Genomic DNA, 16,558 nt, shown 5'->3' with positions numbered 1-16,558 from the left:
TCCTTGGTATCATTTCACATGTTCCTCTACCTTCTGTATTTTCTATAAACGGCACTTAAATCCAGATGTGTGCTAAGATTCAAGTTTGGTTTTGACAAGAATTCTTCACAGATGGTGTATACTTCCATCAGGAGGCCAAAACGCAGATGTTTACAGAAAATACTAGATACCATAGAGAGATATGAATAGTAAGAGTTACAAGAGTTTAGAAAAATGTGCAAGCATTTCCAGAGTTTAGATGATCAAAGGTGCCACAGAAGAAGTAATTCTAACAGTAATCTTCGAATGATTGGTAAAAATTTTAATTAAGTGGATGTGGTATAAATAGGAAACCTATTTAAGACAGATGAAGCTGAATATGAAAACTGCAAAGTGATTGGCTGAAATAACGCTCAAGTGGAAGCAGCAATGGGAAAAAAACTACTATGGTAGTTCAGACAGGAAGAATAAAGACCTGCAGAGGGTGATGACATTGGGAATGTATTTACCCTTCTGTGCAGGGCACCATACCCTAATGGCTCCCAAGCAAATAAAGGAAGGACTCAGGGCCAAAGGTAGTTCAGAGCAAGGAAGGCAAAAATGGTATATTAGATGATTCCATGTTTTAACTATAAGCAAATATTTTAAATGTTTTCAATGGCTTCCTTTAACTGAATTACCAACTTTTTTTTTTTTTTTTTTGAGACGGAGTCTTGCTCTGCGCCCAGGCTGGAGTGCAGTGGCCGGATCTCAGCTCACTGCAAGCTCCGCCTCCTGGGTTCACGCCATTCTCCTGCCTCAGCCTCCCGAGCAGCTGGGACTACAGGCGCCCACCTCGTCGCCCGGCTAGTTTTTTGTATTTTTTAGTAGAGACGGGGTTTCACCGTGTTAGCCAGGATGGTCTTGATCTCCTGACCTCGTGATCCGCCCGCCTCGGCCTCCCAAAGTGCTGGGATTACAGGCTTGAGCCACCGCGCCCGGCCCTAACTTGTTGTTTCTATTTTGGAGCAGGTGTACTTTTCTTAATAAAAAGACTATAACACGTTTTCAGATTTTCTTTTGCTTTAAACTATTTAGACCTTCTATAAAAGGAGAATAAATTAGATGTGTTTTGTCATATCTTGTACCTGGGAGAAGTGCTCTAATGTCAGCTGAAAGATCAAAGTATTTCATTCTCTGGCAGTCTTAAGGATTTTTCTCATTTTCAAAGGAATATGGCAATGTGAAAAAAATGGCCAAACCTCTAGACTCCACTGGGCGTGTTGCCAAAAGGAGACCTTGCTTTTCTTCTGACACAGGTACAGGTCCTTTATGCAAGCAGAACTTTTGAAAAGACAATTCCAGTGTCTTTCTTTGAAATACTGACTTAAAAGCTTGAATAATCAGAGTTGAGACAGTATAAGAACAGTACCTTTCACTCTCAAGGTGGGTTATAAATAAACAAGGTAGTTCTACAACAGTATTCTAGGCATTTGCCCTCTGAAAATGTTTTTAAAGAAAACTGACACACGAGAATATTGACAGGAGAAACAGCTTAATATATATTTGTTATATCTAATTGCAAAGTAAATGCTGTTAAATGGCAATGATTCAAAACTGTATTAGGACAGTATTTTAAATAATTTATGTTCAAAAGTTTGTTAAAGAATCTCTTAAGAGGGGCACTAGAAGAAATGAGTAAGTTCTGATTTTTCCCCTCTTCACGTCAGACAACCAATGTGTTGTCCTTGTAACAAGGTTTGAGGGAGGCGCATCTTACTCATGAGTGTGAAAGCCCAATCATCACACCGCAGATGAATAAATTCTGTCAGTTACAGTGCTCCTCTAGAAATATTAAGATGGAACCATTCTAAAATACGATCTGCTGTATTGTATAAGTACAATTTTGTGAATCCTATTTTCCAAAGAGATTGGATTATCCCATCTATTGTAAAAATGTATTTATATCTTACAACATACCTCATAATTTATATTCAGTATATTTTGAGGATGGTATTAAAATTATACTCAGTTTAAAAAAATATATAATAATTTATGACTTATTCTTCCTTATAATAATGCACGTTGGTAAATTATTTTCTTATTTTAAGAATGTACTACCTTTTGCTAGTTATGATAGGGTATAAATTTTGATAGTTCTTATACGTTGTAAAATGGAATATTTCAAAGGGTCCCAAGTTTAACTAAGTTTTACATTGTTTTTCTTCAAACCACTATTAACAGCAACAGTGAAGTATACCTTTAAAAAGTCTATCTTCTGAATCTCTTATAAAATAAATATTTACATGAGTGTTTTTTCTTTAAGTTAGAAATGTACACGTCAACTCATGTATTTCAGAGAACTAAAAAGTAACTGTAGACTTTCCTCAAGACGTTTCCCTATTGCACTAATAAACACTTTTTTCCTATAGTATCAGATCACAATCAACATTATAGACAAGATATACAAAAGTTTCAGCCCTTCCACTGTACTGGGCTTCCTCACAATTTAATAAACAATTCTATTGTTCTCTGTTTATTTGTTTAGTCAAAGACAATTTATTAAACAAATACCATGTACTAACTATTGTGCTTAGACCTCACAAGTTTACAAGGAAAAGGCCTTTTTCCTCAAGGAATTTATATTCTAAGAAGTTAGCAGATGACACATAAACAAGCAATTATAATAAAATGTGGCGAGAAAGAATATACAAAGAATGATGAGAATGCAGGGGAGGAAACAATTCTTTCTACTGAAGAAGTTAAAAACAATTCCCATGAGAAGTGACGCTTGGGCTAATTCTCCAATGAGCAGAAGGCTGGGAGAAGGTGGCGAGTCAGAGAGTAGAGGGAAGAGAGAGAACGGCACAGGCAAAGAGAACAGTGTGTGCAAAAGCATGAAAGCGTGAACAGACATGGCACACTGTGTAGAATGGCAAGAGAGGACAGCAGGGAAGCTTGTGCAGGGCACAGGCCACAAAGGGCTTAGATACACCAAACTAAGGAAGTTAGATTTTATTTATTAAGTGACAAAGTTACTTGATCTGTTTCCTATTCTCTAGAGGTAGGGAGAAGAGAAGATGAATTAGATAAATACTTAGGTAAAATTGGAAAGACTTTGTGTTTGATTGAATATGAAGGGTGGGACAGGCAAAGACAGAGAGAAAGGGGTCTAAGCTATTTCTTGGGTTTGGATGAGTTGGATGAAAGCTGTTACTACCAAATGAGATCAAGAATACAGGAAGTGTTGGTTTAGGGGGAAGATGGTGAGTGCAGTTTGGCATACTCTGAATCCATAAGTGCCTGAGATCCATAAGCAGGTGTCTGGCAGCTGGTTTGTATATACACAAACGGCTGAGGCTCAGGAGTGTAGCCTGGGCTGGAGGCACTGAAAGAGATTTAGGAGTCATCTCATGAACGCTAAAACCAAGGAGGCTGAAGAAGAGTAGTAAGTGAAGGACAAAATTCTATGAAGTGCCAATGTTTAATAGGCAGGAGGTGGAAGAAGGCCAACAACAGAGAGACTAGGACAGTGTGGTTTCAGAGAAATCAAGAGGACTTGTGACACAAAGATTTGCCTAATAAGAGATCTTTTGTTGACACGATCTCAGGCACTGTGTCAGAAGTTTCACGTAAGTCACTGTAACCTGGAAGTAGATATTATCATCTCTATTTTACAGATGAAGTAGGTTTTAAAACAGCTCATAAACCACAAGCTACACAGGAGCTGGGAGACTCTATATTCAGCCTGTGAAGGCTTCTCCCAATTAGGGACACTCTTCTTCCAGCTAGAATGTGGTACAGTAGATGTGTTGGAGGGATGGAGAAGGGGAAGGATCAGCGTTGAGACCCCAATCAGAGTGGGGTCTCAGAGTCTAAAAGTTAAGGGTGGCCAGCATTTAGATGAATGGTGAGAGAGCAGATCTTACACCTTGCCCTTTCATGATACTTCCAACTCTTCCTAATTCTGTTAACTCTCCAGTTCTGCCTCATCTTTTACCTGCCAATTGCTTAATTTTCTTGTCATCCTTATGCTACATCTTACAGTCCTGATTTCCCTGCCAGTCCTTTATGAATGTAGGAATGTAAGCTGATTTTCCTCCCATAGCCACTGCATGTACATTTTAAAAACTTATCTTTGACTTTGTAATGAACGCTATCTATATTCTCTATCCTATCTATTCTCTATCTATATATCTCTATCTCTATCCTATATTCTCTATCAGCCATTTACTGGTTCAGGTTCCTCTTAAAGCCTCCTTCCCTCACCCCTTCCCCTCTCATCATGCTCATTCCTCTATTTATCGCATAAACATCTTCATGGACTTTGCCTAAGGGGGGAAAATCCTTCCTATTTATTTTTCTGACAGTTCATCACTAAGGTCTTTCTCCCAGTCATCGGAAATACTGGGTCTTAATTCTCCTTCCAAAAAAAAAAAAAAAAATCCTGGAAATATATCATTAATGCTCTTGTTCATTCTGAGAACATAAATAGTACTCCAGCTATGTAACTAACAAAGAAAGAAAATTATCTAACGAGAAAAATGCGTGTGCAGGCTGATGAATTTATCTCCTTGACAGTTAGAAAGATTATCTACTATGTCTCTCTCTCTGAAAGTTAAAAAAATAAAAATAAAAAGAAGTTGCTGGGGCAGCCACTGAGGGGGTCGGGGAGGCTGTGCAAGGTGGCGAGCCCGGGCAGCCAGAGCAGCCCCTGCCCCAGCTGCAGCACGAGGAAGAGATGGCGGCCGAGGCCAGGGAAGCCGTGGTGTCCCCCATGGACGACGGGTTTCTGGGCCTGGACTCACCCTCTGATGTCCTGTACAGTGACAGAGCAGAATGGGATGATACAGATTCAGTGTTGCAGAATGATGGCCCCAATCCTGTGGTCCAGATCATTTATCATGACAAATACACACTCTGGAAATGATTAAACTACCACACAATGAAAGTGCACGGAACTATTTGAAAGGGATTTTGCAGGATCGTGGTCTTTCCAAATATCCCAATCTGTTAGATCAATTAGTTGATTTACAACCAAGTCATAGCTCCCCCTACCTAACTGCCTTTCTTGTGGATATCTATGAAGACATGCTAGAAAGCCAGTGTGACAACAAGGAAAACATTCTTAATAAAGCATTAGAGTTACGTGAAATCCTAGCTCAAGAAAAGGACCCTATAAAAAAAGAATCTTGGAGATACATTGGGAGATCCCCTCAAAGCAAACACAGCACAGAAAATGACTCACCAACAAATGTACAGCAATAACACCATCCAGAAGAACTTGATGGAATGCTTTTATTTTTTATTAAGGGACTCTGCGGGAGTTTAAAACGAGTGATCCTTCCCTTTGCCTGTGGTGTAAAAGTGCATCACACAGGTGTTGCTTTTTAACAAGAACTGATGCTCCTTGGGTGCTGCTGCTACTCAGACTAGCTCTAAGTAATGTGATTCTTCTAAAGCAAAGTCATTGGATGGGAGGAGGAAGAAAAAGTCCCATAAGGGAACTTTTGTAGTCTTATGAATATGTAATCTAATCCCTTAGCATCAACTCCTCTCTCAGTGGTACACGCGTCAAGATTTGTAGCAGTAATAACTGCAGGTCATTTGTATGTAATGGATATGAGGTAGCTGAAGTTTGGTTCAGTAAACAGGGAATATAGTGGTTCCATCAGAGCTGGTCTGCACACTCACATTATCTTGCTATCACTGTAACCAACTAATGCCAAAATAATGGTTTTGTAATAAAATTATAGTTGTATCTAAAAACAAAAACAAACAAAAAAAGAAGTTACTGATATTCTTTCTCAGTATCCTCTGAAAACAACTACCTATTTTTTCTTTCTTACGGCACAGAAGCAGCAAAGTTGGTAGAGAAATACTACAATCCTTCTGGAGACCAGAGCCCTGACTTCCAGAAGTGACTACAATCTAACAGGATTCTCTGATGCAGACTAGCAGGAGGGATGAACAGCCCTCCCAAGTCTTCCTCTGCCAATATGAAAAACTGCTCTACAAATCTTGCCCCTGTACGTAGAGGCTGAATGAAGAGAACACTGATCTCAATTTCAAGAAGAGACTAAAGAACATCTGCAGGTTTTCCTTCTATCTGAAGAATCAAAACTGTAATTAAACTGCAATAACTTTCTCCCTTGTCTTCAAATCTCATTGTCACTTTCAAAAACTTCCATTAACCCATTTCATATAATCTCGACTATAATTTGCTATCTTCTTCATACCAAGAAAATAAAATGTTTGCTTACTGCTCTTTGAAATTCCAACTCTTTTCATACTTATGCCTCAAAAATATTACTTGTCAATAAAAAAAAAATACTTTTCATTTGCCAAGTACTCTCCCAATTTTCTCCAAAGTTTGTTAAATCTCATTCAAATCTTCATTATCTCCCACGAGACAGAGAATTTCTCAGTGATCTTTCAGGACTGACCAGTGGGCCCCTTCCTTCAAACTCACCCCACTAGAATGATCTAATTATTTGCTTTCCCAGCTTAGGTGGTTCTTGTTGAATTTCATCAAAAGAGACAGAGAGGAAACAACTAGGATGGAGAAAAAAGCAACACAACAAAGTCTGGGGTCATAGAAGCCAAAACGAGGGGCTGTTCTGATGCAGATTATATATCAAATACTGCTGGGGTCACGTAAGCTGGGACTACAAAATGTCCTCATTGAACCAAGGAGTTCACTGGTGATCATGACAAAAGTGTCCATGGTGGGGTGGGTACCAGGCTGATATGAGCTGAAGAATGAATGAGAGGTTAGGAAGTGAACACAACACACCGGGGAGATATGGGGGTAAAGGAAAAATTTTTTCTCCTAAAAAATGGGACATACTTTTAAGTTTACATAAGGGAGGAATAAGGTAGAGAGAAACAGACTGGTGATGTAGTAAAACAGGGAAAAATATCAAAGTCAAAAGGTCTTGAAAGGGCAAGAAAAGAGGCCTAGAGCAAATACAGAGACTTGGGCTTATGTTGCAAGGACTAGATCTTCCATAAAGAGAGCGAAGACAGACAAGATAGATGCAGCTGTAAGATGCAGAAGCAAGAGCAGATTTGGAGGTGAGTTCTTTTTTCCTTTATGTAAAGAAAAAAATGCCTTAAAAAGTTTATTAAATTCCACGGTGTATAGGATATACTTCACAATGAATTCAATTAATTTTAATAATTATCTTTATGATTCTGAGTATAGAATGACTTTAGATACATATTTTTGTAATCAACAGTAAGGCAGTGCAATTTTAAAAAAATTCTATTTGTGTTTAATACTGCCACAATCAGATTTTTCTTCAATTAAGTGACTGCATTTTGTGACTAATACACTTTGAAATAACTGTATACCACATTAAATATGGTAATATATGAAATAGCCCTAATTTTAAAAAATATCTAGCTCGGGAAAAGAAAAAATATCCTGCTACAGTTGCAGGTCAGTAACTATTAAGCTGACAAAATACTGCTCATTAGGAGGCAGAACTTTCTTCTAGTATATCTTAGAAATAATTCACATCCAAATGAAGTATTTTGATAAAGAAGAAATAAAAATTAGATAATTTCATGTTTTTATTCAGATATTTGATAAAGAGGAGGCTGAGGCATGAAAATTACTTGAACCCGGGAGGTGGAGGTTGCGGTGAGCTGAGATCGCGCCACTGCGCTCTAGCCTGGGCATCACATCAGACTCTGTCTCAAAAAAAAAAAAAGAGTTGATGCATTATTTCTAAAATGTATGAAAGCAGTACTACAAAATGGATCTAATTTTGTTGACAAAATAATACCAATTAATCCTTTTTAAATTTTTAAATATTTTATTTCTCTTTTCTTTTATTTGAGACAAGGTCTTACTCTGTCACCCAGGCTGGAGTATAGCGGTACAATCATGGTTCACTGAAGCCAACCTCTTAGGATCAAGTGATTCTCTCCGACCTCAGCCTCCCGAGTAGAGGGTATTACAGGCGTGAGCCACCATGTGCAGCTAATGTTTATATTTGTTGTGGAGATGGGGGTCTCCCTATGCTGCCTAGGTTGGTCTTGAACTTCTGGGCTCAAGTGATCCTCCTGCCTTGGCCTCCCGAAGTGCTGGGTTTACAGGCATGAGCCCCCATGCTTGGCCCCAATGAATACTAATTGGGAAGAAGACCAACATAAATTATTGAAAGTTTTAACTGAGAAATATTTTAAAAAACATGTAGTCTTCATACTTTCAATACACAGAAAGGCTAAAACTATATAGCAAAAATACTCAAGGGACTCACTGAAATAGATCAGGATAATTTGTAATTAGCACGTAGTTAATTTTAGATGAGCATCTATTATGGGTCAGAGAATGTTGCTGGACAACATACCAAGCAACTGGGGATATAAAAATAACCACACATATTTTTCCACTTTGAGAACTTATGGTTTAATTAAGAAAGATTAGAAACCAGAGAGTACAGTATAACAAAATACAAAAAATGAGGAAGCATAAGACTCTGTTTACTAGTTTCACAGATGACTTTATAGAGTAGGGTAGCTGAGAAGTGGGAAGGTGTTTAGCAGGTAGGAGTATGGTATTCCATATAAAGGTCATAGGCAGCACTTGAGGCACTACCAGGAGTCTGAAACATGAATGCAGTGATGAAGCTGTACAGGTACTTCTTTTCAGAAGCACAGTATGCTTCTAAGGTCTTGAAATGGGTTTCTCTTTTCAGTTTTCAAAGATTAATCTCTTATCTCTCCATTTTTTTTCTTAAGATGATTTAAATTTTCTCTTTTCAGTTTTATTTTATGCATTTTCTTGAAAACAGTTTTAATAGAATTTCTAAAATCACATTATATTTATGTAGAGTTTTACACAAAAGCTGAATTAATCTACTCTGGTTCTCATATTCTGCCCTTAGTCAAAACTATTATAAAACCCTCCTCAGCCTTCCTTNATGCATTTTTCTTGAAAACAGTTTTTAATAGAATTTCTAAAATCACATTATATTTATGTAGAGTTTTACACAAAAGCTGAATTAATCTACTCTGGTTCTCATATTCTGCCCTTAGTCAAAACTATTATAAAACCCTCCTCAGCCTTCCTTACTTCAGGAAAAAAAAATCATATAATCATAAGATAGTTCAGTTTATATCTACAGAGATTATCTGAGTTTTCGCAACTGGTAAACATCTTTCTTAAAAGTCTCAAAATGCTTCCAGAAAAGTCTACATCATGGAAAAAGCTCTGATCTAAATATTGGTACTTGAACTTTAAACACTTTGCTTAAAATCTACTTTAAAATGCCAAATTAGTAATTTCCTAAAGTAAAACCCTACAAGATATTTATTAACTTTGATTTTTAAAATACCATTTATTTACAAACTCCTTAATAAGAGGCTAAGGCCCAGTTAATATTAAATCTTACAAAAAACATATAGCAATATTACCAATTACAAACTTAAAATGTACCAGACACATAGTAAGAAAACTAAAACCAACTTGCCCAAGGTTACACAGCTAACTAATAGAGCTAGGAATCTAAACCAGGCTTAAAACTCATGTTCTTAATATTTTTTAAGGCCACGTACCAGATACCATAAATGTTTAAAACATCTTATTAAATTCTTTCAACAATCCCATAAGGAAGGCATTACTATCTTATTTTAAAAGGTGATGAAAGTGAGGATGAAAGAGATTAAGTAATTTCCTCAGGTGATAAAACTAGGAAAAATTTGAATTTAAGTCTGTCAACTTCAAAATACGCACTTTTGTTCACTAACCATATACTACATTCCAGTAAATTCCCACTATAAAAAATTTAGGAGCTTGTTAACCTCAAAGTATATAGGGATGTTCTGGTGCTAGGACTGGAAGGAATTGGTAAGGGGTGGGGTGAAGTGGGTGTAAAGATAAGTAGACAGTTTAGTATAAGGAACTAATACTCGTAGAATATAATGAAAGTCCACTAAATATTGATACACTGAGGAATGTGCAGAAATAGATATTTATCAAAAATAAACAATAAATGATTAATATTGATTTTATGGAGTTATACCTTTGTCATATTTTTCTTTTCCATAGAGTGTTATGTGATAAACTTATTCTCAATTTAAAACTTTTTTTTTTTTTGAGACACGGTCTTGCTCTGTTGCCCACGTGACCACACACAGCTCACTGCAATTGCAACCTCAACCTCCCGAGCTCAAGCGATCCTCTCACCTCACCCTCCCAAGGAGCTGGGACTACAGGTGTGCGTCACCACGCCTGGCTAATTTTTCTTTTACATTGTTTGTAGAGATGGAGACTTGCTACACTGCCCAGACTGGTCTTAAACTCCTGGGCTCAAGCTATCCTCTTGCTTTGGCCTCTCAAAGTTCTGGGATTACAGGTGTGAGCTAATGCACTCAGCCGTAAAATTAATGTTGATTTGAGAATGTTGTAAATCTCTTGAGATAACTGTGAAAGCTCTGCCGCATTCAGTGAAAGGTTATAAACCACTGATTTAGAAATCACATTTGTTTCTTAATTCTCCAATTCCTTCTTTAGACAACAGGAAAGAATAATTAACTTATCACCTACCTCAGGGGAACACTTTTTCTACACTTATAGAATAGAGCGGTCCATCTCTCAGGCCCTTGGTAACTTTCACTAAATCAACTACGCCAACTACTTCTATTTTAAATACCTATTTCTACGATCACTCCCGGAGCCCTGAAATCACCTACAAGTGCTTCAGCTGAGAAACTGTAAATTCAGACACCTACTTTATGACCATAGTTCCTTTCTACTCTTGGGCATCCACATCCGTTTTCAACCTCACTGGCCGCTTTCTCTGCAGGCTTTTTCTTCTTCCTGGAGTTTATCATGAAATGGGATTTTTTTTTTTTCCCTCTTGACTTTCCTATTTTCTTTTTAAAATTTTCTTCCGATTTTACTTTCTTCTCTATTGTCTCTGCTTAGACTCCATGGCTCATTAGTTAAAACCTCTCTTGCTCCTAACATTGTTAACTCCCTAGGCCATGACTTCCTCCATTCCTCTGCCTAGCAAATCCTAACTGTCCATCTATTCTATTCCACAACCACACTGATCAATGACTCTGTTCTTCCATAATGTACGTTCTCTTTTAGTCCTTGAAGGATTGAGTGCAATGGCACAATCTCAGCTCACTGCCACCTCTGCCTCCCAGGTTCAAGCGATTCTCCTGCCTCAGCCTCCTGAGTAGCTGGGATTACAGGCACCTGCCACCATGCCTAGCTAATTTTTTGTGTTTTTAGTAGAGACAGGGTTTCACCATGTTGGCCAGGCTGGTCTCGAACTCTGGCCTCCCAAAGTGCTGGGATTACAGGTGTGAGCCACCACACTGGGCCCTAAATCCTATTTTATAAAGAAAATCAAGGCTACTCCAAAACACCGCCCTCATTTGCTTGCCAGTAATTTGCAAATGTCTGCATAAAATGCTCATTTGTTCATCTCTTTCTCCTGATACAATAGGAAAGACATCCTCCCTGTGGAATGCTGATCCTTCCACTCCTGTTCTGAAGACAATCCCTTCTTTCCTATTTTCCAGGATTTTGTCCTATTCATACTTCCTTTGTATTTTCCACCTCTCCTTCTCATCAACAAGAAACATGCTCACCACTTACAATAAACCAAGATTCTCTTGGCCTTTGTTCTCTATCCTTAGCTACTACCCTCTAACTCCTCTGTTCATGACCACGTCTCTCAAGAGGTCTGTGTTTACTTTTCTCATATCTCCCATCACTTCTCAGTGTTCTGCAACTTGGCTTTAGATCTCATCCCATCACTGACCTGTATAGTAGTTGGCCCTCCGCATCCATGCATTCAACCAACCATGGATCAAAAATATTAATAGGTCTGGTGTGGTGGCTCATGCCTGTAATCCCATCACTTTCAATGGCCAAGTCAGGAGGACTGCTTGAGTCCAGGAGTTTGAGGCCAGCCTGAGCAACATAGTGAGACCCCCGTCTATACTAAAATCTAAAAAATTAGCCGTGTATGGTGGTGCACACCTGTAGTCCCAGCAGGCTGCAGCAGCAGGAGTGCTTGAGCCCCAGAGTTTGATACTGTCGTGAGCTATGACTGTGACACTGCACTACAACCCAGCAACAGAGCAAGACCTTGTCTCAGAAAAAAACAAAACACCCTAAAACAACCCACACCACTACAAATAAAAAAACAGAGTTACAGAACATAACAACTATATACATAGCATTTACATTGTATTATAAGTAATCTAGAGATGATTTGAACTACATGGGAGGATGTTTGTAGGCTATACACAAATATGATGCCATTTTATATGAGGGTCTTGAGCATTCTCGGATTTTGGTATCCAAGGGGGGCCCTGGAACCAATACCCCGTGGATAACAAAGCACCACTGTACCTGTTAAAATGTCAAACACTTCCAGCTGCTAAGTACAGCGGATACTTCTCAGTCCTTAGCTCACTCAACTCCCTAAGTTTACGCGGTTTTCACATTTGACACGTTCCTTTTTTCTTTAACACTTTCTCTGCTTGGCTTCTGTGATAACACTTCCCTGGCGTTCCTCCGCCTCTCTGACGACTCTGCCACCATTTCTTTCCGTCCCCTCTCTCAAGTGGTGGTGCTCCTCTGGATGCCCTTGCAGGCTTCTCATGTTTTATTTTAGATACTCTGCCTCATACCCTCTCCAGGCTTTAATTAACATTGATGGTTTAGTAATTTATCTGTAATTGCTCAAAGACTTTGACAAAGTTACCTCCTACTTACTATGTCATGATGTTTAAAAACACCTATTAAATAACATGGTGCAAATATCATACCTTAATTCCTCAATACTTCAGTTACATAAAACACATAACTAAAAATTGAACAGAAATCAAAATTACCTTTATCGCCAAGGTCTCTGAAAAAAGTTGATCCACAGCCAGCTGTTTGGATTCCTGATAGTGTATCCTCGATGTCCTTTGAATACACATATTAAAATTTAACTTCTAAAAGTTCATTTTCTTTGTAGCTGGGACTACAGACGCCCGCCTCCACGCCCAGCTAATTTTTTTGTGTGTATTTTTAGTAGAGACAAGGTTTCACCATGTTAGCCAGGATGGTGATCTCCTGACCTCGCGATCCGCCCGCTTTGGCCTCCCAAAATACTGGGATTACAGGCGTGAGCCACCGTACCCGGCCAAACGTTCATTTTCTATCTTACCAAAAACAAACTCTGCCCCCTCCCACATGTTGCTTACCTTTTTTGTCAGCTTCCTGACTGAAGTTTTACCTACAACAAAGAAGAAACATTGTTTAGTATCCATATTCTTTGGTAAAACTCAGCTTGCACTAAGAAAGAAAATTATTTAAAAGACAAAACAAACAACTAAATATTTATTTAAAAAGCAAAGGCTTGTGATTTTAGCTAATATTCTTTTTTTTTTTTTTTTTTTTAGGCGGAGTCTCGCTCTGTCGCCCGGACTGGAGTGCAGTGGCCAGATCTCAGCTCACTGCAAGCTCCGCCTCCCGGGTTTACGCCATTCTCCTGCCTCAGCCTCCCGAGTAGCCGGGACTACAGGCGCCCGCCACCTCGCCCGGCTAGTTTTGTATTTTAGTAGAGACGGGGTTTCACCGTGTTAGCCAGGATGGTCTCGATCTCCGGACCTCGTGATCCGCCCGTCTCGGCCTCCCAAAGTGCTGGGATTACAGGCTTGAGCCACCGCGCCCGGCCGATTTTAGCTAATATTCTTAAGCCATAATTATGAGTCAGAGAATTCTAAGACTAAACACAAAGACACTATAGTTTCACACAAGATCCATTTTCAATTTCACTCACCCTATTTCATACATATGAAATCATATACAACCATCTATGAGTTATCCTAGTTGTCTGAATCATATTATTAATTCTCGTCAAACATAATTTCTTCATGTGATTATTAAAATCACTCTCTTTTTACTTTCATTGATTTAGGAAAAAACACTCATGATTTAGAAAGCTTCCTTTTTCTGAACTCTGGAAAGTCCTCTTAGGCTTGTAACTCTCCAGTCAAATGTAAAAGTCTAGCCAACATAACCATCCATTCTAAAGTAGTTAACTTTTAATAATTTCCTATTGGGTAACAGAGATTCAAAGTTCTTCCAGGTTTTCAGCCACCCTCTTTACTGCCTACATCATTTTCCTAATATCCACCATAATTCTAAAGCCATTACATTGTTTCTTTTTTTTCAGGACTTATTCTGATGATAGCCTCAAGTCATTTTCAACATCTAGAACAAAACTGAAAAATGTTTCATTTTTGTCTCTTATGTAAGCAATATGCAGCACTAACTTTACTTACTGCTCTCAAAATTCTCTTGTCTATGAAGTTCCTTCAGTACAATTACATGGTCTGTGAAAATTCAGGTGGCACATTAAAAAAGAGTGCTTTTAGATGTGCCTTTTCTGTAGTTTGGGTTGTTTAATTTGGACGATAAATCTACAAGGGCAAATTCTATTATTTGGTATTAGTAAACTGTCAGGATTTTATTTTTACATTATTAATCAAAACATTAGTTGTGAATATGACTACATACTTTTTAGAAACATCTATGACTGTGTTCATAAGCTTAGGTGTTGATATTTTGGGGTAATTTTTTCACTGGAGAAACTATTATGTGCCAGCCAAAGAGCCCAGATTCTACTGTTAGGTGGTGTTGTAGTATCAGATAATCAAACAGATAAAAATTACCATGTATTGTACAAATCTAAGTGAGTGAATGTGTATATAATATGTAGTCTTATAATGCTGATAATGAACTCCAAAAAACTGTGTAATACATGTATTTACTTATCTTTACATAGTCAATTAACTTAAAAAACAAACTGATCATTATTTCTCTGCTTTTCCTAACGTTATGCCACAAATATTCATTACCATATGCCCTTTTATTTTTAGACAATTTTATCTGTTTTTAAAAAGGGAATTAATCCTTACATCCAACTTCAAGTATTCCAGAAAGCAATGATTGACATTTTGAAGGCAGAAGAGGACCAAGAATTTAAGGTAGCAAAATGGATGGTGTCTAAGAGTTTCTTAGAAATCAGATTATTTCTAAGGGGTGTTATCTGTTTGAAGGTTAGATTCCTTTTGGTCTTTCAAAATCGTTTAAAAAAAAAATCCTTCTACTTGAAACTGAGTGAGTAAAGAAGGTAATGTTTGCTTCCCTCCAGCTAGAAGTCTGGCTGCCAAACAGCTAAGCCAATAAAATTCAATACTATGTGAATGAAATACCGCAATAAAGTCATGAACTAATTGAATAATATAACACCAGAATTACAGATAAAAAGTAAATTATAGGGAGGGATTGCATTGGGAGTTATACATGATATAAATAATGAATTGATGGGTGCTGACGAGTTGATGGGCGCAGCACACCAACATGGCACAAGTATACATATATAACAACCCTGCACGTTATGCACATGTACCCTAGAACTTAAAGTATAATAATAAAAAAAAAAAGTAAATTATAAAATCTATGGAGGCAGATTTCATACCTGTTTTACTTTTATGTAGTTCAGTGTTAAACATTTAAATATTTGTTGAATAAACAAATCAGAAAAGATTTCACAATGTCTTCTCATCCAGGTCCCTGTCTTTTGGATAAATTATTATATCCCCACTTTACATGTAAAACAAATTGGCAAGAGGAATTAGGTAACAACATGGGCATTGAAGGATTTATTTTCATATCTCATATAGATTTTCAAAAACAGGTGTTAGACTCTTTGAATTCCATGATAGTAGTAAAAAGAACCTGCGGCCTACTTTCAACCCTTAACAAAACTGAATAATTACGCACGGCACGATTATAGAGGAGTTTTGCTGCTTTTCATTATTTCATGTAGATTACAAGTTCTATTTGATATGTATATAAAAATTTGATCATCAAAAAATGAGAAACAGATAATGTAGTTTAAGTTGTAAAAACATCTTTTCAAATTTTTTTAATTCAAATGGAATAAATAATTAGAAAACAATGAAGAAATTAACTTTTTGGTGAAAAGTTTAGAAGCTACTATTCTCCTACAAAAAATTCATTTTTAGATTAAAAAAAAGAAAAGACAAGGCAGAGATACTAGGAGTGAACACCTGTTCTCTCCTGCTTCCTCTTTCTTTTCAGTTTAATGCACCTTTCACTGAGTATTATGAGAAGTTGTGGTGTTTCAAATCCAGAACACTCTGGTAGGGTTTTCTTGGTAGACAGTTGTCTCACCCAGGCTGCTTACTCTATACTACTTGTTCATAGGCTGAGCAGCAAAATAAGAGGTCCGTGGTCTGACGTGCACAGCAGGAGCCATGACCTTATTTCTCCTGACAGCAGTAACAAGGCAAGGCCGTATTAAATACACCTAAGTATTTCTGGACAATATTTTTCTATTTAAGGATAAAACCCATCTAGCAAATCTAATTTTTCCTTCTGTTTTTGTTTCAGTTTTTTTTTTTCAATGTGGCGTAGGGGGGCACTCCTGTCTCTCTTTCTTTGGCTATTTCCACATTCACATAAATAAAAAATTCAGTCGCATTATTTTCATAGCTATTTTATATGTATTCACACACTTATGTATGAAAATAACAGAAAACACAG

The 16,558-nt window shown here is 37.6% G+C and overlaps 1 protein-coding gene across 2 annotated transcripts in view; it reads right to left on the bottom strand.

Moving 5' to 3' along the window:
• The window catches only part of MICU2 (mitochondrial calcium uptake 2), a 120,777-nt gene that overhangs the window by 41,806 nt on the left and 62,413 nt on the right, over window positions 1-16,558 (bottom strand). For both annotated transcript variants that reach the window (XM_017886323.1, XM_017886313.1), the window contains 2 exons: window positions 13,186-13,217; window positions 12,829-12,904 (listed from right to left, as the gene is read on the bottom strand). In XM_017886323.1, the coding sequence (XP_017741812.1) occupies window positions 12,829-12,904; window positions 13,186-13,217 (108 nt within the window). The remainder of the gene's footprint in view (window positions 1-12,828; window positions 12,905-13,185; window positions 13,218-16,558) is intronic.

The sequence above is a fragment of the Rhinopithecus bieti genome, unplaced genomic scaffold (assembly GCF_001698545.2).
Source record: "Rhinopithecus bieti isolate Rb0 unplaced genomic scaffold, ASM169854v2 scaffold_1014, whole genome shotgun sequence".
Classification (NCBI taxonomy): Eukaryota; Metazoa; Chordata; class Mammalia; order Primates; family Cercopithecidae; genus Rhinopithecus; species Rhinopithecus bieti.
This window is presented reverse-complemented; position numbering and strand designations above follow the sequence as displayed.